At 44.8% G+C, this 22817-nt stretch overlaps 1 protein-coding gene across 3 annotated transcripts in view; it reads left to right on the forward strand.

Annotated features, from left to right (window-relative positions):
• Positions 1 to 22817, forward strand: part of LOC311142968 (protein Shroom1-like) — a 46534-nt gene that overhangs the window by 18045 nt on the left and 5672 nt on the right. For all 3 annotated transcript variants that reach the window (XM_084178742.1, XM_084178744.1, XM_084178743.1), the window contains exon 2: positions 19882 to 22675. In XM_084178742.1, the coding sequence (XP_084034868.1) occupies positions 20021 to 22675 (2655 nt within the window). In that variant the 5' untranslated portion in view covers positions 19882 to 20020. The remainder of the gene's footprint in view (positions 1 to 19881; positions 22676 to 22817) is intronic.

Below are 22817 nucleotides of genomic sequence, written 5' to 3' on the forward strand. Positions count from 1 at the left end.
GTTTGAGTTGTAGCTGGGGGATGTCACCTGGATGGACACCTGTTGGTGGGTAACCTGAGCGACTGGCCTCTTTTTGATGAAGGCTAGGTAGGGTTACCCTGCGCCATTTTACCATTAGGGCTATTGGGATTCGCACTAGACAAACATTTCTAGCCTATCTCAGATATTTAAGCTTCTCAGAAATATGATTGCATCATTGGCAGTTGATAATTTGTCACTCCTTCCCCTGCATAGTTTTGAAAGAAGACTTTGAAATAAACAGGAACCTGTTTACTGTGCTTGTTGTAGTGAATCCGGCCTTAGCTGTGATGTCTGTTCTGCGGTCTAAAAGGCTGAGGGGAATGTTTGGAACCCAAGCCAGTATTTGTAGTCCCATCTCCCAGTGAAGATAATATGCTAAATGGAGATATATGACATAATACAACCTGCACAAATAGAGCCTTTTTGCTCTACCTGTCAGCTTTATCAAGCACATTCCTTTCCATGTGTGCAGTAATTGCCACTGCTCCTGGGTAATAAGACCACTGCTAGTGCTCCTGGGTAATAAGACCACAGCTAGTGCTCCTGGGTAATAAGACCACTGCTAGTGCTCCTGGGTAATAAGGCCACTGCTAGTGCTCCTGGGTAATAAGACCACTGCTAGTGCTCCTGGGTAATAAGACCACTGCTAGTGCTCCTGGGTAATAAGACCACTGCTAGTGCTCCTGGGTAATAAGACCACTGCTAGTGCTCCTGGGTAATAAGGCCACTGCTAGTTCTCCTGGGTAATAAGACCACTGCTAGTGCTCCTGGGTAATAAGGCCACTGCTAGTGCTCCTGTGTAATAAGGCCACTGCTAGTGCTCCTGGGTAATAAGGCCACTGCTAGTGCTCCTGGGTAATAAGGCCACTGCTAGTGCTCCTGGGTAATAAGACCACTGCTAGTGCTCCTGGGTAAAGTGTCCGTGATAAGGCGTGGGTGCCATGAATGCAATCATGCACATGACATTGCAATGCTAACAAAGAACACCAATTGTTTGTCTTCCACATCCTGCCGGTCTTTCTTTCTCTCTCTTCACACATTCCATCGCTTCTTTCACTGCTGTTGTGTCACCTATAGTTCTTGAATAAATGTTATGCTTAATGTTGATGCTGTCATTATTTTATCCAGTGTGTGAAACGGTGAATGATCTGACCTTGTAGCCCAGGGTTGTGTGTTTTCTGAGTTTTACCGACACCATTGTCCCTTCTGTGTTATTTCCCCCAAGATGGCCTAATTCTGTGCGGCTGTCTGACACAAGGCCTATAGGGCTAGCTGGAGATTAGCTAGGTTGTTACCCTAAATAAACACACTGAACATGGCCTGCCCCGCAGCTTCACATTGTTTGTACTGAGTACAATGTCTAGGTTTACCCCCTTCGTAGTGTCATAATGCTAGTTTTCTGCCTCGGGGGCTCTTAATACAAACGTAACTAAATTTTTCTGTACATGAAAGTAACAAGATGTCATAAGTAATAACCCTGCTCTTTTTTCCATCCATAAGCTCTGGGAGATGAGGCTTCACAGGTTAATGTCTGACTAGCTTCAGCTTTGGGAGGATTCAGAATGCTTAACTGTGGTATTTTTATAGTGCAGAATGTTCCAACTTGCTCTCTGTGTGCTAAAAAGGTTAAATATCAACTGGTACTGGGCACTCATACAAGTGTGGGCAGAAATCGTCCCACCGCGTCAGGCTGATGTCCCCCGTCATGCTTGGTGGACACATTCCAATATTAATTTGTGAGAATGTGGTGCTTATTAGAGCCCGTTAGCCTGTCACTATCACCCAGGGTCTGGTGACGTTTAGTGGACGGCCTAGTGACATTTCCCACTGACTGCCCTGCAATAACTGAATGTCTCCACCTTTTCACAAAGCGCTTCCTCTCAACGTTTGTTTGATCGGTCTTAATGGTGACATTCTCTCTTACCTTGGGACCTTGAGGAAAGTCCTGGAACTAAGGACGAGCAAATCTGCATCTCCATTTTCCTATTTCTTTCTGTTTCTTAACGTGTGTCATGATTTTCTCCCCCTTGTTGACACCCATTTTTGTGAGGCCACAGTTGTTGGGCCCATTCTCGACCTCAGTTTATAAGCTTTCAAAACAAGTTACAGTAGCTTCTTCAACTGACACTTCAGGCTGTGTGTCAATGTTTTGTGCCAGTGTACTTGCTTACACATGACTCCTGTATTCTGGTGCTCCAAGTGCCCCTTGCCTGAAGAGGGTATGTGCAAATTCAGAGCCTAAAAGCCTTCCAACCTCTGTTATTTGGCTTGCAGCAGTAACCTAACTTGGTTGAAGCAGCCTACATGCCATATCGATGCTTGGATATCCTCAGGGTCCCTCCAACTACCTAGCATAAACTAGGACTGCCTTACGTTTGAAAACCATTCTGTAAGTGTCACTATCTGGTCCATTTAGGACACTCGCTATGAATCCATTTATCTTATCAGTCAGCAGCAGTTTGTCCATTCATCCCTAAGGCTCTGCATCACTGGAGTCAAGGCTAATTCGCTTAGCTGGCTGCGATGACATCAGCCCAGTAGAGAGTGCATGCTGAGACCCTGGTGGTGTGGTCTCGTGGCACTAAAATGGAGGTCACGCTGAAGAAATACGTATCTGAAATGCACTCACCCGGTCTAGCAATCAAATCTTCTTACTGATGTTTTGAACCCTGACACCTCCCAAATAAGCATTTTAAAACAATGACTTTAAGCTCTCTCTCTCTCTCTAGCTCTGTCTTTTCCCTAATTGAATGCGTGTGAAGTAGGCTAAGTCTGTCCTGAATGTTGCCACATACAGTATAGTTGACATACAGTTCATTCGGAAAGTATTCAGGCCCCTTCCCTTTTTCCACATTTTGTTACGTTACAGCCTTATTCTAAAATTGATTAAATATTTGTTCCTGCATCGATCTACACACAATACCCCATAATGAAAAAGCGAAACAGGTTTTTAGAAATGTTTGCAAATGTATTAAAAATAAAAACAGAAATACCTTAATTTATGCATCGCAGTGCTTGAGGCGTCACTACAGACCCGGGTTCGATCCCGGGCTGTGTCGCAGCCGGCCGCGACCGGGAGACCCATGAGGCGGCGCACAATTGTCCCAGCGACGTTCGGGTTAAGGGAAGGTTTGGCCGGCCGGGATGTCCTTGTCCCATCACGCTCTAGCGACTCCTGTGGCGGGCCGGGTGCATGCACGCTGACATGGTTGCCAGTTGTATGGTATTTCCTCCGACACATTGGTGCGGCTGACTTCTGGGTTAAGCGAACAGTGTGTCAAGAAGCAGTGCGGCTTGGCAGGGTCGTGTTTCGGAGGACGCATGGCTCTCGACCTTCGCTTCTCCCGAGTCCGTACGGTAGTTGCAGCGATAAAAAGTAATACAAATAAATAAATAAACTTATGTACATAAGTATTCAGACCTTTTGCTATGAGACTTGAAATTGATCTCAGGTGCATCCTGTTTCCATTGATCATCCTTGAGATGTTTCTACAACTTGATTGAGTCCACCTGTGGTAAATTCAATTGATTGGACATGATTTGGAAAGGCACACACGTCTATATAAGGTCCAACAGTTGACAGTGCATGTAAGAGAAAAAACCAAGCCATGAGGTCGAAGGAATTGTCCGTAGTGCTCCAAGACAGGATTGTGTCGAGGCACAGATCTGGGGAAGGGTACCAAAACATGTTCTGCAGCATTGAAGGTCCCCAAGAACACAGTGGCCTCCATCATTCTTAAATGGAAGAAGTTTGGAACCACCAAGACTCTTCCTAGAGCTGGCCACCCGGCTTAACTGAGCAATCGGGGGAGAAGGGCCTTGGTCAGGGAGGTGACCAAGAACCCGATGGTCACTCTGACAGAGCTCCAGAGTTCCTCTGTGGAGATGGGAGAACCTTCCAGAAGGACAATCATCTCTACAGCACTCCACCAATCAGGCCTTTATGGTGGAGGAGCCAGACAGAAGCCACTCCTCAGTAAAAGGCACATGAATGCTCGCTGGAGTTTGCCAAAAGGCACCTAAATGACTCTCAGACCATGAGAAACAAGGTTCTCTGGTCTGATGAAACCACTCTTTGGCCTGAATGCCAAGCTTCATGTCTGGAGGAAACCTGGCACCATCCCTACGGTGAAGCATGGTGGTGGCAGCATCATGCTGTGGGTAGGGCTGTGGCGGTCACGAAATTTCATCAGCCGGTGATTGTCAAGCAAATAACTGTCGGTCTCACGGTAATTGACCGTTAATTAACATAAACACATTTAGCATCTCCTGGCTTCCACACATAGCTTACAAGCCACTGATGCTGACCTTTTGGAACATCTACATTAAAAAAGTATAATAAATCCATGTAAAATAGCCTACACCTTCACAATAAATCCATTATTTATTTTAGACAGATCTAAAGAAGCATGATATGAAGAAAATGTAGTCTATTTCAGAAGAACAGAATAGCATACTCTGAGTTGTCCTTATGTTAGGTCCTGATCTGGCTATGCCAAATGGCTGTGGGCTACACTAGTTCATTTAGCAGACAGGATTTGCTTAGAATTCCGTGTTATTAATGTAACTTTAGTTGTTCTACAAGTGTTGGGCTATATGTTTAGATTTCAAATATATTGTAAGGCTGCATGATGCAACTCTAATGATGATTTGAAAAAAGTCGCTTGAAAGGCATGAGCTCTGCTTAGTTTTTTTTGCGCAGGCTGTACACACTTCGTCAGTCTCTCATTCACAATTTGAGAAGCACTTGATAATGCCTCGATTTTCCCGGCGGCATCCCCTTTGTGTGGCCATAATGCACCCTAAATAAATCCATGCCTTTTGCAGCCCTTCTCCCTAAATGCTGCCCGCTCCGAAGCACCTCTCATCTCACTCATACGGCTCTTCATCACGTGATCGGGTCTTTCTCACAGGCTACAAGTGAAGACAGACACATCGGGGACGCAACTGCGTGCATTCTTATCCAATTCCGAGGTGCATATTGTAGATATTGGAAGAACTGTCCATATTTACTTTTCGTCAGCCAACAAGATGAGTAGGCCTAACGAACAGCAAAAGCACTAGCCTATGTCAATCTACTATCCCCCACTAGTACAAAAGTTGACCTATTCTGTGTGAGAAATAAATATTCCAAACATAGTCTGGGACAGTTGTGGGATGCGATAGATCCCAAATTAATACAACCACTAGCATCAAAATAACGTTTTGACTCAATGAGGCTGACGCAACAGATCAGAACGTTTAGCTTAAAATGTTAATAAACTATTAGGCTATTTTTTCACATTATAAGCGCAGCAATGTGCACACGGCAGTAGGCTTTAAACGCAAATGTTCCATTAGCGGGAAAACACCATTATCAAAAGTGACCACAAATGTGATAATGCATGTAAAGCTTTTTATTATAAAGGTGCATTTTTATGGTGAAGATTTTATCTTCCCCAAACTTGAAACTCATGCTCTGCTTATGTATGCCAGTTAGGCTCTAAACCCGTTGTAAAGCGGATTAATGTGCTTAATTTTAAGAAGTTATTTGGCCACTTTAGTTGTGATACAAACCTTATTAATACGTATAGGCCTATGGGCTAGGCTACATGAGGTTTGCATGTAGGCATTGTTTCTTATGCTTGGCATCATTCACAAGTGATAATATATAATTCACAAGTGATGGGCTAATATTGTCACCCAGCAGACTATTCTTGATTTAATCTTGTCTTTACATATACTAAATAATATATGTGTGAAATTTGTTTTACCATTATCATGCACCTGTATCGAAACCAGGGCAATGGGAAAAAAAACATAATCTATGCACTTAAATAGTGAATGGAGGACGCTTTTCCTCGTGGTTTATTTTCATGCCAGCCAGGCAGGCTATACTCCAGTTGTAAATATAAGCAATGTGCTTAATATTAGGAAAGTTGAAAAATAAATATAGTAGGCCTAGCCTATAGAAAGCTGATCCTCCTCTTTTCAGTAGAGGCCATCACTCTGTTTTCTGGCGCAATTGCATAGCCTATTGAAATGTTGCGCAACATGAGCTCAGGGGCTCTCATGAACTCTTTGATTAGATTGTTAGAGTGATTAGAGGACAATATAGTGCTGAGTACCAGGCAGTTAGCAAGTTTGGTAGGCTACTAATGACCATCAGCAGCATCAGAGCTTGGAGAAGCCTAATTACCGTGACTAAACGGTCACATGGAATTTGACTGCCTTCATGACTCGTGACCGCCGGTGTGGCGGTAGTACGGTCACCGCAACAGCCCTAGCTTTGGGGATGTTTTTCAGCCCAGGGACTGGGAGACTAGTCAGGATCGAGAGAAAGATGAACGGAGCAAAGTACAGAGTGATCCTTGATGAAAACCTGCTCCAGAGTGCTCAGGACCTCAGACTGGGGCTAAGGTTCACCTTCCAACAGGACAACAACCCTAAGCACACAGCCAAGACAACGCAGGAGTGGCTTCGGGACAAGTCTCTGAATGTCATTGAGTGGCCCAGCCAGAGCCCGGACTTGAACCCGATCGAACATCTCTGGAGAGACCTCAAAATAGCTGTGAAGCATCCAACCTGACAGAGCTTGAGAGGATCTGCAGAGAAGAAGTGGAGAAACTCCCCAAATACAGGTGTGCCAAGCTTGCAGCATCATACCCAACAAGACTCGAGGCTGTAATCGCTGCCAAAGGTGCTTCAACAAAGTACTGAGGAAAGGGTCTGAATACTTATGTAAATGTGATATTGAATTATTACATTTTTAATACATTTGCAAACATTTCTAAAAACCTGCTTTTGCTTTGGCATTATGGGGCATTGTGTGTAGATTGATGAGCGGGAAAAAACAATGTAATCCATTTTAGAATAAGGCTGTAATGTAACAAAATATGGAAAAAGTCAAGGGGTCTGAATACTTTCCGAATGCACTGTATCAGTCCCACATCAAGTCACTGCAGGGTCTTAAACTGCATCACTTAAAATGTGATTTTATTTTATTTGAACTTGCCCTTCAGTGGGCACATGTCCATGTGTGTCAATATTCAATACAATGCTCATGTGCACACATGCACAAAAACAACATGTAGATGTGCTGGGTTTGTCAGAGTGGTGGATGTTAAGAATAGCCCTCCTGTGTTGTTTGGCCTTTGTGACTCATTCAATGGGTTGACAGGTGGGAATGGCAGCAGGTCACAGAGGTGACAATAACAACAGAGCACCTAACACCACGCCTCAGACCAGACACTTCCAGCATGAACCAAAACATTAAGCATAAGGACCAAGTTATCATCAGATAAATACACACAGGCCACTATCGTACAGTAAAAAAGCCTACATCTCCAGACTAGCTGTGAGCTTGCACTGTGTTGACCATGATGAAAGCTGGTGAAACAGGTCTAGATGTCTAGCAGTCAGACAATGAACATAATGTCTTTGTTGTACAATGTCATAACATCTGCATGACCTTGCACTGACACAAGTGAGCCGCAACTAATGTCTAGCCCCAAGGTGTTGGAATTTAAGACCAATGTTTGGTTGTTTGGGGCCTGCAGTAGCGGGGAGAGGATGGAAAGTGGTGGGATGGGGGGGGTCACCCTGGCTGTCCTCCTTTGTGAGTGTTTGGGCGAGAGCAGCACCCACCCCTGCTGCTTGGCTGCTCAATGTGCCGAGGACCCTGGGAATGAATCGCGCCCTGGCCCTGTCTTTCTTTGAAGCCAGCCAGGAATGCGAGGCCTTTTTTTTCAGACGGCACTAGCTATCTGCGGTGAAATATTCCCTCTGCCGCAGAGCTCATTGTGAATCAGCAAGGCGGACAGACGTCACAGGCATGCAATCGCCGCCACTCTCGGCTCGGTCTTGGGGGGAGAAGGACTCTTCTCTGGAACACTTCTTTACATCTCGTCCTGGTAACTTGTTTTGTTTTGGTGCATATTTTTCCTCATTAGATATTTTCAAATCCTAATAGAGTTTTATCTAAAAGTCAAATGTTTAACTTGGAAATTTGGTGTCTGTTTTTTTCTCTCATGTGGAATAAAAAGCATGAGCAACAACTTGATCAGTGGATTTGGTAAGTTGTTTCCATCTGGTGCTCTTCAAATATAATTCTGTTTAGGTCTGTTGGTATGAGTTGAGTCGACTCTAATTGCAGTCACTGTGTTGGTTTATCCAGCAAACCAGTTCAGTTTTCTGGTGTAGTTTGCTGATGTGTGTGTTAGTGTATTTGTCTGGGACTTTCAGTCTCTGTCTTCTCTGTACATTTTGTCACCAGCTGTCCTCCCCATCACTTCCACATGAGCGCTGCCCTGTTAGGTCCCATTAATGTGCTCTAGCTAGCAGTTCAGGACTGGGGAGAAGCCTGGCAGGCCCAGGCAGCCGCTGCACATGGAGAAAAGGGTGTCCCTCCACAACATACAAAAACAAACCCCTTTAACATCGCTAACTAGACCTGGGAAGTCAGTATACGTGTGCATGTATGCCTGGTAGCTGGAAGTTTTCATACAGTAAGCTGCAAACCATGGGACTAGGGTGAGATGTATAACACTTTATGTGGTACAATGGGTCTTAGAACAGAGCTACCTCAGCCATTTTGAATGGTGGTTATTTGACCAATTTGTTTGTGTATGTCTGTGTTAGCCCATGAGGGAGTGAACCCTGGTCGGCATGGAGGACTGTGGTGCTCATTGGCTTGTCTTTGTGTTGGCTACACTGATCTGTTTGTATGTGTGACTGTAGTCACCAGAGGTTGGTGGACTTTGTCAGTATTTTGATGTTAGGTAATATCTGTATTGTAAACACCATTTGGGGCAGAAAGACAAGTTTTACTGTTACTGAAAGCTTAGTGAATCTCTTCCGTTGCAGGAACATAAACAAGGCTAACATGAAACTAAAAGATTTAAGTTGTTATTGGAGATAAAGTTCTTTGGAACTTGTTATTGCTTCCTGCTACAGAATGAGAAAAAGTCCTTGATTGTATCACTGAGAAATTGAACCATGTCAAATAAACCACCAATTTTTTAGGGGGGGACTGGTTGAGGGGCAGCTCTCTAGAGGAACTGTGGGGGGATCTTGGATGGTTATTGGCCTGGCGGTTGGGAGCTTGGGCCGGTGGCTGAGGGGTCGCTGGTTTTGGTCCCTGATTCAGCTGGGTGGGGGATCTGTCCTTGTGCCCTTGGGTGGGGCGCTTGACCCTGGTGGTAGCTCTGGATGGGAGTGTCTGCTGGATGACTGAATGTAATGTAAATGTTGAACGGCTTCACTGCAGGTAGATTGTATGTTTTATAAAATTCTATAAAATGTTTAAATCCTTTCTTTAGCAAACACCAAACACTCAACATAAATCATTTTGGTGTTTAAAACCTTTTAACGTGGTCAGTATGTTTCATTAGGTCTAGTCATTCAGACGCATTCATTGTTTACTGTGTATGTGCTTGATTGGTTTCCTGATGAGTTAAGCCAACACATGCAGTGTTCCAGTGGTGGATAATCCATAAAATAGTTATCACACACATGACTAATCCCCAAGTTGATATGGAATTCCAGGCATTTTCTGTGCGCGGTGATGTGCACCGCAAGGTTCTAATTAGGGTCTGGTTTCACAGGCACCTCTAACAGGTGTTCCATGCTATACAGTGCCTTCGGAAAGTATTCAGACCCCTTGACTTTTTCCACATTTTGTTACGTTACAGCCTTATTCTAAAATTGATTAAATTGTTTTTTTCCCTCATTAATCTACACACGATACCCTATAATGACAAAGCAAAAACAGGTTTTTATACATTTTTGCTAATTTATAAAATAAAAAATAAAAAAATATATATATATATGTCCTTGAGCCCCCCACTCAAGGATATTCAGAGACTTGTCCCGAAGCCATTCCTGCGTTGTCTTGGCTGTGTGCTTAGGGTCGTTGTCCTGTTGGAAGGTGAACCTTCGTCCCAGTCTGAGGTCCTGAGCACTCTGGAGCAGGTTTTCATCAAGGATCTCTCTGTACTTTGCTCCGTTCATCTTTGCCTCGATCCTAACTAGTCTCCCAATCCCTGGCGCTGAAAAACATCCCCACAGCATGATGCTGCCACCATCATGCTTCACTGTGTGGATGGTGCCAGGTTTCCTCCAGACGTGACGCTTGGCATTCAGGCCAAAGAGTTCAATCTTGGTTTCATCAGACAAGAGAATCTTGTTTCTCATGGTCTGAGAGTCTTAAGGTGCCTTTTGGCAAACTCCAAGGGGGCTGTCATGTGCATTTTACTGATGAGTGGCTTCCATCTGGCCCCTCTACCATAAAGGCCTGATTGGTGGAGTGCTGCAGAGGTTGTTGTCCTTCTGGAAGGTTCTCCCATCTCCACAGAGGAACTCTAGAGCTCTGTCAGAGTGACCATCGGGTTCTTGGTCACCTCCCTTCTCTCCCGACTGCTCAGTTTGGCCGGGCGGCCAGCTCTAAGAAGAGTCTTGGTGGTTCCATTTAAGAATGATGGAGGCCACTGTGTTCTTGGGGACCTTCAATGCTGCAGAATATTTTGAGTCTCATAGCAAAGGGAAAACTTATGTAAATAAGGTATTTCAGTTTTTTTATTTTAATACATTTGTGAAAACCTTTTTTCTCTTCGTCATTATGGGTTATTTTGTGTAGATTGAGGATTTTTATTTATTTAATAAATGTTAGAATAAGGCTGTAACATAACAAAATATGGAAAAAGTCAAGCGGTCAGAATACTTTCCGAATGCACTGTGTGTGTGTGTGTGTGTGTGTGTGTGTGTGTATATACAGTGGGGAGAACAAGTATTTGATACACTGCCGATTTTGCAGGTTTTCCTACTTACAAAGCATGTAGAGGTCTGTAATTTTTATCATAGGTACACTTCAACTGTGAGAGACGGAATCTAAAACAAAAATCCAGAAAATCACATTGTATGATTTTTAAGTAATTAATTTGCATTTTATTGCATGACATAAGTATTTGATCACCTACCAACCAGTAAGAATTCCGGCTCTCACAGACCTGTTAGTTTTTCTTTAAGAAGCCCTCCTGTTTTCCACTCATTACCTGTATTAACTGCACCTGTTTGAACTCGTTACCTGTATAAAAGACACCTGTCCACACACTCAATCAAACAGACTCCAACCTCTCTACAATGGCCAAGACCAGAGAGCTGTGTAAGGACATCAGTGATAAAATTGTAGACCTGCACAAGGCTGGGATGGGCTACAGGACAATAGGCAAGCAGCTTGGTGAGAAGGCAACAACTGTTGGCGCAATTATTAGAAAATGGAAGAAGTTCAAGATGACGGTCAATCACCCTCGGTCTGGGGCTCCATGCAAGATCTCACCTCGTGGGGCATCAATGATCATGAGGAAGGTGAGGGATCAGCCCAGAACTACACGGCAGGACCTGGTCAATGACCTGAAGAGAGCTGGGACCACAGTCTCAAAGAAAACCATTAGTAACACACTACGCCGTCATGGATTAAAATCCTGCAGCGCACGCAAGGTCCCCCTGCTCAAGCCAGCGCATGTCCAGGCCCGTCTGAAGTTTGCCAATGACCATCTGGATGATCCAGAGGAGGAATGGGAGAAGGTCATGTGGTCTGATGAGACAAAAACAGAGCTTTTTGGTCTAAACTCCACTCGCCGTGTTTGGAGGAAGAAGAAGGATGAGTACAACCCCAAGAACACCATCCCAACCGTGAAGCATGGAGAGGGAAACATTCTTTGGGGATGCTTTTCTGCAAAGGGGACAGGACGACTGCACCGTATTGAGGGGAGGATGGATGGGGCCATGTATCGCGAGATCTTGGCCAACAACCTCCTTCCCTCAGTAAGAGCATTGAAGATGAGTCGTGGCTGGGTCTTCCAGCATGACAACGACCCGAAACACACAGCCAGGGCAACTAAGGAGTGGCTCCGTAAGAAGCATCTCAAGGTCCTGGAGTGGCCTAGCCAGTCTCCAGACCTGAACCCAATAGAAAATCTTTGGAGGGAGCTGAAAGTCTGTATTGCCCAGCGATAGCCCTGAAACCTGAAGGATCTGGAGAAGGTCTGTATGGAGGAGTGGGCCAAAATCCCTGCTGCAGTGTGTGCAAACCTGGTCAAGACCTACAGGAAACGTATGATCTCTGTAATTGCAAACAAAGGTTTCTGTACCAAATATAAAGTTCTGCTTTTCTGATGTATCAAATACTTATGTCATGCAATAAAATGCAAATTAATTGATTAAAAATCATACAATGTGATTTTCTGGATTTTTGTTTTAGATTCCGTGTCTCACAGTTGAAGTGTACCTTTGATAAAAATGACAGACCTCTACATGCTTTGTAAGTAGGAAAACCTGCAAAATCGGCAGTGTATCAAATACTTGTTGTCCCCACTGTGTGTATACATGTATATATATATATATATATATATATATATATATATATATATATATATATATACATACACATTAATAATAATTGGGGGGAACAACGTTTTCAGTGTAAACTTAAATGACTAAAAGCAGTTATAAAGTATGTCGAAAAGATAATGGACCTATATATTTTATCATCTTTAAGAAATAACAAGCAGCAAAATAAAAGATAGACAGTCTTGGAGAATGAAAAATTCAAAAATATTATGCATTCAGGAGTATTTTTGTAATGGCATGAGGCCCCATTGATTTTGTTATGATTGAGAAATTAGCTTTAAACTGCAACATTTTATCTCCACCACATGGCAAAAATTTGTAGAATTGCAGGATTAGCTTTAAAACAGCAACATTCTGTCACTGCGGCCAACAATTGCACCATTGGCCCTGCCCCCGCCACGCCCACCACCTAAACCCGATTTTTTTTTATCCAGAAAAAAACCTGTTTACTGTACTGTGCTGTCCAAACATGTGAAACATAGACGTCGATGATTGGTTCAGATGTGGTACTGCCAGAGCAGACTGACCAAATTTCAACATCATCTATGGACGTCCGGTGTCAGTCGGTGCTCAGGGGGGGAGGATGCTTGTTACAGTAAATAGAAAGAGGGTAGGTGTCATGGTAGGTGTCATTAAGAGCTGGTAGAGGTGACATTAACTGGAGAAAGAGAGGAGAGAGAGTGCGAGGGAGGGGTTGTCCAGACTGTTTTCACAGTCTTGCTTTGACCACCAGATGACTGAAAGAGAAAGAAAACAGTTATGAGCTGAACCCAACTGTGGTTTGTGACTATTATGATTGGTAGCCAATTCAATTGCAGTAATTCTGTTACAGATTTTTCTGTAATTCCGTTACCGATTTTGGTAACAGAATTACAAGTTTTAATCACTTAATAATTCATAAACTTGATATCAGTAAAAACACTATAACGAATTGGTAGGTCTACCTTTACTTGTTACTTCTGTCAACATTCATGGTCCTCCCTCATGCTATATGAAAACATGCAGTCGATATCTTTGCATCGCAAAAAAAACGAAGCAGTAGAACTGTTCTTTTCTGAGCCCCTTAATTGCTAACTTTTCGAGTCCCCGGCCCTCCATTTCCGTGATTAGCCAAGAAAAGGCAGATTCTCCTCTCTGAGGCTGAGCCCTCCCCTCAGACTTTAGTGCCATTAGAGAACTTAATAGTTAAAGTCATCCTGACAGTGGAACAGTGAGTCTTTCTTTCTTTCTCCCTGAGAAATTCCAGATCAATGGAGTAAAGGGTGAACTCAGATTTGTATTAATTATTACAGATAGTGTTTTTTTCTCAGTGTTACAGTGTACCAAGCACTTGGACAGGACACGTTTCTGTCAGGGGTGCAGTGTTTCCCAAATATGAATTTAGTAGCGGCTGACCCCATTTAGTCGACTGGTCGATTGTTTGGTCGATAGGCTGTTGGTCAACCGAGATTTCTTTAGTCGAGAAGTAGCAAAAACATTTTATTTTATTTTATGGTGTACAAGATACCTCTCTGATTCACGCCTGTCCGACTGGACTAATCCATTGTGGAGACCGTGGGGATGGCACAGTCCATCACTCGAAGACGTGCTATTGACGTGCTATATGGTTATATTATGTAGGAACAATGGTGCAACACCAATAAAAACGTAATTTTATAACAAATGCACTTTCTCCTGCATTCGATAGCAGGCGCTGTCTGCGGTTCTGAACACATCAGTGCGCTGTTGAATTGGGGCCTTTTCCTAGACCATGTTGCTATGTGCCTAACAGCAAAGTTAACCAGAATATTGGTGTTGAGAACAACGCGGCGTAGACAACAGCGGAGTTAGGAGATGAGAAAACAGCCCTTGCCTTAATTGTCTAAGAAATGTGAGGCGAGAGGACTATAATTAGGTCTATGATCAATAGCCTAACTGTTTATTTAAATGTTTTATTTAACCTTTATTTAACTAGGCAAGTCAGTTAAGAACTAATTCTTATTTACATTGACGGCCTACCAAAAGGCAAAAGGCTTCCTGTGGGGACGGGGGATTCAAAATAAAAATATAGGACAAAACACACATCACGACAAGAGAGACACCACAACACTACATAAAGAGAGACCTAAGACAACAACATAGCATGGTAGCAACACCACATGACAACAACATGGTAGCAACACAACATGGTAGCAGCACAAAACATGGTACAAACATTATTGGCACAGACAACAGCACAAAGGCAAGGAGGTAGACAACAATGCATCACGCGAAGCAGCCACAACTGTCAGAAAGAGTGTCCATGACTGAGTCTTTGAATGAAGAGATGGAGATGAAACTGTCCAGTTTGAGTGTTTGTTGCAGCTCGTTCCAGTCGCTAGCTGCAGCGAACTGAAAAGAGGAGCGACCCAGGGATGTGTGTGCTTTGGGGACCTTTAACAGAATGTGACTGGCAGAACGGGTGTTGTATGTGGAGGATGAGGGCTGCAGTAGGTATCTCAGATAGGGGGGAGTGAGGCCTAAGAGGGTTTTATAAATAAGCATCAACCAGTGGGTCTTGCGACGGGTATACAGAGATTACCAGTTTACAGAGGAGTATAGAGTGCAGTGATGTGTCCTATAAGGAGCATTGGTGGCAAATCTGATGGCCGAATGGTAAAGAACATCTAGCCGTTCGAGAGCACCCTTACCTGCCGATCTATAAATTAACCAAATCTAGATTTAACCTTAGCTTGCAGCTTTAATATGTGCTGAGAGAAGGACAGTGTACCGTCTAGCCATACTCCCAAGTACTTGTATGAGGTGACTACCTCAAGCTCTAAACCCTCAGAGGTAGTAATCACACCGGTGGGGAGAGGGGCATTCTTCTTACCAAACCACATGACCTTTGTTTTGGAGGTGTTAAGGGCAGAGAAAGCTTGTTGGACACTAAGAAAGCTTTGTTGTAGAGCGTTTAACACAAAATCTGGGGAGGGGCCAGCTGAGTATAAGACTGTATCATCTGCATATAAATGGATGAGAGAGCTTCCTACTGCCTGAGCTATGTTGTTGATGTAAATTGAGAAAAGCGTGAGGACTAGGATCGAGCCTTGGGGTACTCCCTTGGTGACAGGCAGTGGCTGAGACAGCAGATGTTCTGACTTTATACACTGCACTCTTTGAGAGACGTAGTTAGCAAACCAGGCCAAAGACCCCTCAGAGACACCAATACTCCTTAGCCGGCCCACAATAATGGAATGGTCTACCGTATCAAAAGCTTTGGTGAAGTCAATAAAAATAGCAGCACAACATTGCTTAGATTCGAGGGCAATGGTGACATAATTTAGGACCTGTTACATGTGCCTGGCTTTATAAATCATCCATATATATCTACAGAAATAAGACAGATCCTGCTTCTGTTGCCTGTTTGAGTGTTTGTTTAATAGCCTACTGATTCCATAAGCACCAAGCCTCAGGCAACATGTCGGATAAACAATTTCACAGATGTGGCTGTTTTTAATCTTTGCTATGCTGTCATAAAGGCTTTACACTTTTTTGTTTGTTAGAACAGCCTCTCTGGTATTATTTATAATGTATTTACTGTTGTTTACACTGTTCCAAATTGTCAGAAAAATCATATTTATAATAAAAATAACGCTCCTTTTTCTAGATCTCCTTCTTATTGTTATTATTACTATTATTATATACAGCGCATTCGGAAAGTATTCAGAAACCTTGACTTTTTCTACATTTTGTTAGGTTACAGCCTTATTCTAACATTTATTTAAAAATAAAAATAAATCTTCATCAATCTACACACAATACCCCATAATGACAAAGCAAAAACAGGTTTTTAGAAATGTTAACAAAAAAACTGAAATACCTTATTTTACATACAGTGGGGAGAACAAGTATTTGATACACTGCCGATTTTGCAGGTTTTCCTACTTACAAAGCATGTAGAGGTCTGTAATTTTTATCATAGATACACTTCAACTGTGAGAGACGGAATCTAAAACAAAAATCCAGAAAATCACATTGTATGATTTTTAAGTAATTAATTTAATTCCATTTTATAATAATTGCGCCAACAGTTGATGCCTTCTCACCAAGCTGCTTGCCTATTGTCCTGTAGCCCATCCCAGCCTTGTGCAGGTCAACAATTTTATCCCTGATGTCCTTACACAGCTCTCTGGTCTTGGCCATTGTGGAGAGGTTGGAGTCTGTTTGATTGAGTGTGTGGACAGGTGTCTTTTATACAGGTAACGAGTTCAAACAGGTGCAGTTAATACAGGTAATGAGTGGAGAACAGGAGGGCTTCTTAAAGAAAAACTAACAGGTCTGTGAGAGCCGGAATTCTTACTGGTTGGTAGGTGATCAAATACTTATGTCATGCAATAAAATGCAAATTAATTACTTAAAAATCATACAATGTGATTTTCTGGATTTTTGTTTTAGATTCCGTGTCTCACAGTTGAAGTGTACCTATGATAAAAATTACAGACCTCTACATGCTTTGTAAGTAGGAAAACCTGCAAAATCGGCAGTGTATCAAATACTTGTTCTCCCCACTGTAGGTATTCAGACCCTTTGCTATGAGACTCGAAATTGAGCTCCGGCGCATCCTGTTTCTAATGATCATCCTTGATGTTTCTACAACTTGATTGGAGTCCACCTGTGGTAAATCCAATTGATTGGACATGATTTGGAAAAGCACACACTTGTCTATATAAGGTCCCACAGTTGACAGTGCATGTCAGAGCAAAAACCAAGCCATGAGGTCGAAGGAATTGTCCGTAGAGCTCCAAGACAGGATTGTGTCGAGGCACAGATCTGGGGAAGGGTACCAAAACAATTCTGCATCATTGAAGGTCCCCAAGAGCACAGTGGCCCCCATCACTCATAAATGTAGGAAGTTTGTAACCACCAAGACTCTTCCTAGAGCTGGCCGCCAGGCCAAACTGAGCAATCGGGGGAGAAGGACCTTGGTCAGGGAGGTGACCAAGAACCTGCTGGTCACTCTGACAGAGCTCCAGAGTTCCTCTGTGGAGATGGGAGAACCTTCCAGAAGGACAACCATCTCTGCAGCACTCCACCAATCAGGCCTTTATGGTAGAGTGGCCAGACAGAAGCCGCTCCTCAGTAAAAGGCACATTACATCCCGCTTGGAGTTTGCCAAAAGGCACCTTAAGGACTCTCAGACCATGAGAAACAAGATTCTCTGGTCTGATGAAACCAAGATTGAACTCTTTGGCCTGAATGCCAAGCGTCACGTCTGGAGGAAACCTAGCACCATCCCTATGGCGAAGCATGGTAGTGGCAGCATCATGCTGTGGGGATGTTTTTCAGCGGCAGGGACTGGGAAACTATTCAGGATTGAGGGAAAGATGACCTGCACCAGAGCGCTCAGAACCTTAGACTGGGGCAAAGGTTCACCTTCCAACAGGACAACGATCCTAAGCACACAGCCAAGAAAACGCAGGAGTGGCTTCGGGACAAGTCTCTGAATGTCCTTGAGTGGCCCAGCCAGAGCCAAGACTTGAACCCGATCGAACATCTCTGGAGAGATCTGAAAATAGCTGTGCAGCAACGCTCCCCATCCAACCTGTCAGAGCTTGAGAGGATCTGCAGAGAAGAATGGGAGAAACTCCCCAAATACAGTTGTGTCACGATCGTCATAGGGAACAGACCAAGGCGCAGCGTGATGAACAAACATACTTTAATTAGTTAAAGTGTAAACACAATACAAAACAAGAAACGACTCGTGAAGTCCACGGTATCAATGACCGAACACGGAACAAGAACCCACAAACACAAAGGGAAAATAGACAGTATAAATATGGCTCCCAATCAGAGACAACCAACGACAGCTGACACTCGTTGCCTCTGATTGGGAGTCACTCTAGCCAACATAGAAATAAACACAACAGAATTACCAACATAGAAATACACACATAGAATGAACACACCCTGGCTCAACATAATGAGTCCCAGAGCCAGGGTGTGACAAGTTGTGCCAAGCTTGTAGCGTCAAGAAGACTCGATGCTGTAATCGCTGCAAAATGTGCTTCAACAAAGTACTGAGTAAAGGCTCTGAATACTTATGTAAATGTAATATTTCATTTTTTTCATTTTTTCTTTTCTTCAAAAATGTCTATGAACATGTTCTTGCGTTGTCATTATGAGGTATTGTGTGTGTGTGTGTGTGTGTGTGTGTGTGTGTAGATTGAGTTAAAAAACCAATTTAATCAGTTTTAGAATAAGGCTGTAACGTAACAATGTTTAAAAAGTCAAGGGGCCTGAATACTTTCTGAAGGCACTGTATATACTGAACAAAAATATAAACGCAACATGTAAAGTGTTGGTCCCATGTTACATGAGCTGAACTAAAAGTTCCCAGAAATGTTCCATATGCACAAAAAGCTTATTTCTATCAAATGTTGTGCATAAATTTGTTTACATCCCTGTTAGTGAGCATTTCTCATTTGCCAAGATAATCCATCTACCTGACAGGTGTGGCATATCAAACTGATTAAACAGCATGATCATTACACAGGTGCACCTTGTGCTGGGGACAATAAAAGGCCACTCTAACACAATGCCACCGACAGGTCAAGTTTTGAGGGAGCATGCAATTGACATGCTGACTGCAGGAATGTCCACCAGAGATTTTTGGCAGTACGTCCAACCGGCATCACAACTGCAGACCACATGTAACCATGCTAGCCTAGGACCTCCACATCTGGCTTCTTCACCTGCTGGATGGTCTGAAACGAGCCACCCGGACAGCTGATGAAACTGTGGGTTTGCACAACCGAAGATTTTCTGCACAAGCTGTCAGAAACCGTCTCAGGGAAGATCATCTGCATGCTCATCATGCTCACCAGGGTCTTGACCTTACTGCAGTTCGGCGTCGTAGCCGACTTCATTGGGCAAATGCTCATCTTCAATGACCACTGGAATGCTGGAGAAGTGTGCTCTTCACTGATGAATCCCGGTTTCAACTGTACCAGGCAGATGGCAGACAACATGTAAAAATCATATGTTTTGGAGTGCCGGCAACGATTTAGCTGCCCGCCACTGCTAAATGAATATAGGAGTAACACTGCACCCCTGAAAGAAACGTGTCCTGTCCAAGTGCTTGGTACACCAATACACACACAAAATATATATATATATCTGTAATATTATTAAACATGTTCTATGCAGAAAAACCCTGCAATCCTCTGAGAATTTCTTAATTGCGTGTAGATTAAAGGCTCTGTGGTTGTACCTTTTTGATCAAGTGGGTGTTGAGTGTTGTTGCCCCAGTTGACATGCCATGTTGAGAATCTAACACAAACATAGTATTAGTAGTCAACACAGTCAGCTAAGCTGAGAAAGCAGCTCATTTCCTATGAGTTTTTGTTGGAAAGAAAAAAACGATATTTATATTTTGGTTGGGTTTTCCACACCTCCCAGCTGTAGGAGAAAAAGGAGCATGGTAAATAACATTTGCTTTTCTTTGTTTTTCAGGAGTTATTGAAGAAGCACACTACTGAAGAAGCTTAGAAGGCATAAAATGACCTGAATTCTCAGAAGTGAAAGACTGAAGGTGAATGTGTCGGTGCCACTTCCATTTCACCTGTGTCCACGCTTCCATTTCCAAAGCCAGATGGATTCCTATAATTTAAACTTTGAGAAAATGAGCAACCTGGACCTGCACCCTCTGAGCCTACCATTGAGTCGGCTCTCCCGAACCAAGTCCACCAGCAGCATCGACCAGTTCACGTACCACCATGGCAAGGGCGACTCGGCCTACAGCTCCTTCTCTGGGGGCTCCAACGCCCCAGACTACCCCTCCCCCTTCCTTCCAGATGACCTCCAGCACCACTATGCCGACCTGAAGTATGTGAAGGCCATCTACCACCCCAACGCCCTCGACTCTGACGCCAAGAGCATGGATCAGCTCTACCGCTCCATGGAGGCCATCTCAAACCAGTATCGTCACAACCGCAACAACAATGGCTGCCTGAGTGCTGCACAGTACTGTGATCAGAATCAGGAAACACTGCCACCCCCTCCTCCTCTGCCGCCTCCGCCCCCCGACCGCCTGAACAGCTTCAAAGCCACCAGGAACCTGGAGAGCTGCAGGGCGCAGCACAGTCCCGAGGGCCAGCTGGCAGACAGGTCACCTCCACGACCCCAGACCGCTAATCCTGATGCTGCCTGTCTCAGGCCTGACCTAGTCTATGGCCGCCGGGCCTCACAGCCCTATCACAGGGACCCAGTCAACTCTGACCACACAGATAAGAACCCTGAGCAGCAAACTTCAGCAAACATCTTAAGCCGATCACCCCCTTGCACGAGTCAGCCTGAGCAGCACCCTAATCAGCAGGCCGGTAGCAGCGGTGGCGGCCATTCAGAGGGTCAGCGTAAGAGGGCGCAAGAGACGCACGGGTCCCTCCTGCCGGAGCCACCGCGGTCTGCCATCCCCTTGCATGTGGGCCAGAACATGGTCAACAGCAGCATCCAGCACAAGGGCCAGTTTTACTTCATTACAGGTGTTTGTAAGTCGTCAGAGTCCAGTCTGAAGCATGGTTCTCTGTGTGTGTCAGAGGCAGGCAGTGAGAGCCCTGTGTCCGAGCCAGTGGAGAGGGAGAGGTTGCACAGCACCATGGACAACATGTTCAGGAACACCCAACAGAGGCACCACAGCATCCATGACACCACAACAACCGATGTCAGGGAGTTTTACACCAAGAGTCAAGATGTAAACTCCAGAAGCCAAGATGAGGCGAAACAGACTCAGAGTAGGATTTCATATGGCCCCTCTCACATTTTAAACCAGCGCTCCCGCAGTTTCGATGCTTTACAACAAAGTCTCAAGGTCCAGAGCAGAGAGATCGGCAGGCATCACATCCCCAACAACCCCATTTTCTACTGCGGCCCAGAGGCGAACTGTCCGCCGTTATCAAACTCCCACAACCAGGAAGTCCCTCCACCAATCACCATGGAGCAGGTCACCCACCACAAGAGAGACAAACAAGTCAACACAGGGAGGAGTCGGTCGTTAGGAGACGTTGCCAGCAAGAAGATCAACAAGGAAAACACCCCGCTACTGTACCACCTCACTGGAGCCAACAGGGCAGAGCTAAATTTGAATTTGAAGCCCAAAAAGGACATTGAGGTCAGTGTGAAAGGTAATGATGCAGGCCTCAATGCTGCTCATCAGGAAAGGCAAGCCCCTGTTAGCTGTAGTGATACGACACCACAGGGTGAAACATCCAAGGAGGAGAGCATGGAAGCTATCGCCCACCCCTGCAACACACTGGACGACTCCTTCAAGAAGTACTACAAGGAGAAACTGAAGGGCGCCCAGGATAAGGTCCTCAGGGAGACCTCCTTTAAGAGGAGTGACCTGCAGCTGTCCTGGCCCCACAGAGTGAGGCAGAGGCCTGAGCTCAGGCCCACGGTACTTCACACTGTCTCCTCTTCACAGTACTCTGAGACCTCAGCAGACACACTCACCCCCTCCCCAACACACTCTGAGGGGACAGATAAGGAGAACATAAAGGAAACGCTGAAGGAGGTTGAGAAAGAGAAAGAGAGCGTGGTGGTGAAGGACAGTGAAAAGGAGAAGGGGAGGCCAGCAAATGTTGCCCAGCCTCAGTTGGCTCGTATCGGGGGCAGGAGGCGTCTGACTCCAGAGCAGAAGAAGCTGTGCTACTCAGAGCCGGAGAAGCTGAACCAGCTGGGTGAAGGAGGCCTGCTAGTACTCTCAGGCGAGGAGGAGGAGCTGGGAGAACAGGGCCTGGTGGCGGCTAGGAGGAAGATTTTTGAGACCAAAGGCAGGGCCCTGTCCGCCTCCAGCCTCTCCAAGACCTCCCTGAAGCACCTCCAGCACAAGGCCCTGGTGGCCTACATGGAGCGCAAGACGGGCCACAAGGTGGCTGAGCCCCAGCAGCCTGCCCCTCAAGCCCCTCTAGCACCTCAAGCCTCTCAATCCCCCAGCCAGAGGCACTCCATGGCTGGGAAGCCAGCTGACTGGGGTCCCAAGCCTCAGTCTGGAAATAAAGGAGGCCCCAAGAAAAAGCTGTACAGGCCCCATTCCGCTGGATGCGTCCTGGACTCGACCTCCAGCTCCAAGAAGTACGCCCAGTTCAGCTCTGGCTCCACTCAGGCCGGAGGTCATCCCCACCAGGCTAGCTGGAGAGAGTCACCCAGCCCCTCTCAGGGGAAGTCTGCCTCTGTGGAGAGTCTTCTGGACCAACCAGAACCACCTGAGTTCTTCAGAAACCGCTTCACCTCAACACCCCATGCATTTCAGGTAAGCCTCATCATCAGAACGCTTGATATGATTGCTTTTTAAATAATTTAATAGGATTTGTAGAATTGTATTGAATTTTATAGAGGCCCATGTCACTTTACTGAATGTACCACAATAAAGGTTCAAAGGGTATTATGAATGC

The sequence above is a fragment of the Coregonus lavaretus genome (genome assembly GCF_964263955.1).
Source record: "Coregonus lavaretus genome assembly, chromosome: 15".
Lineage (NCBI taxonomy): Eukaryota > Metazoa > Chordata > Actinopteri > Salmoniformes > Salmonidae > Coregonus > Coregonus lavaretus.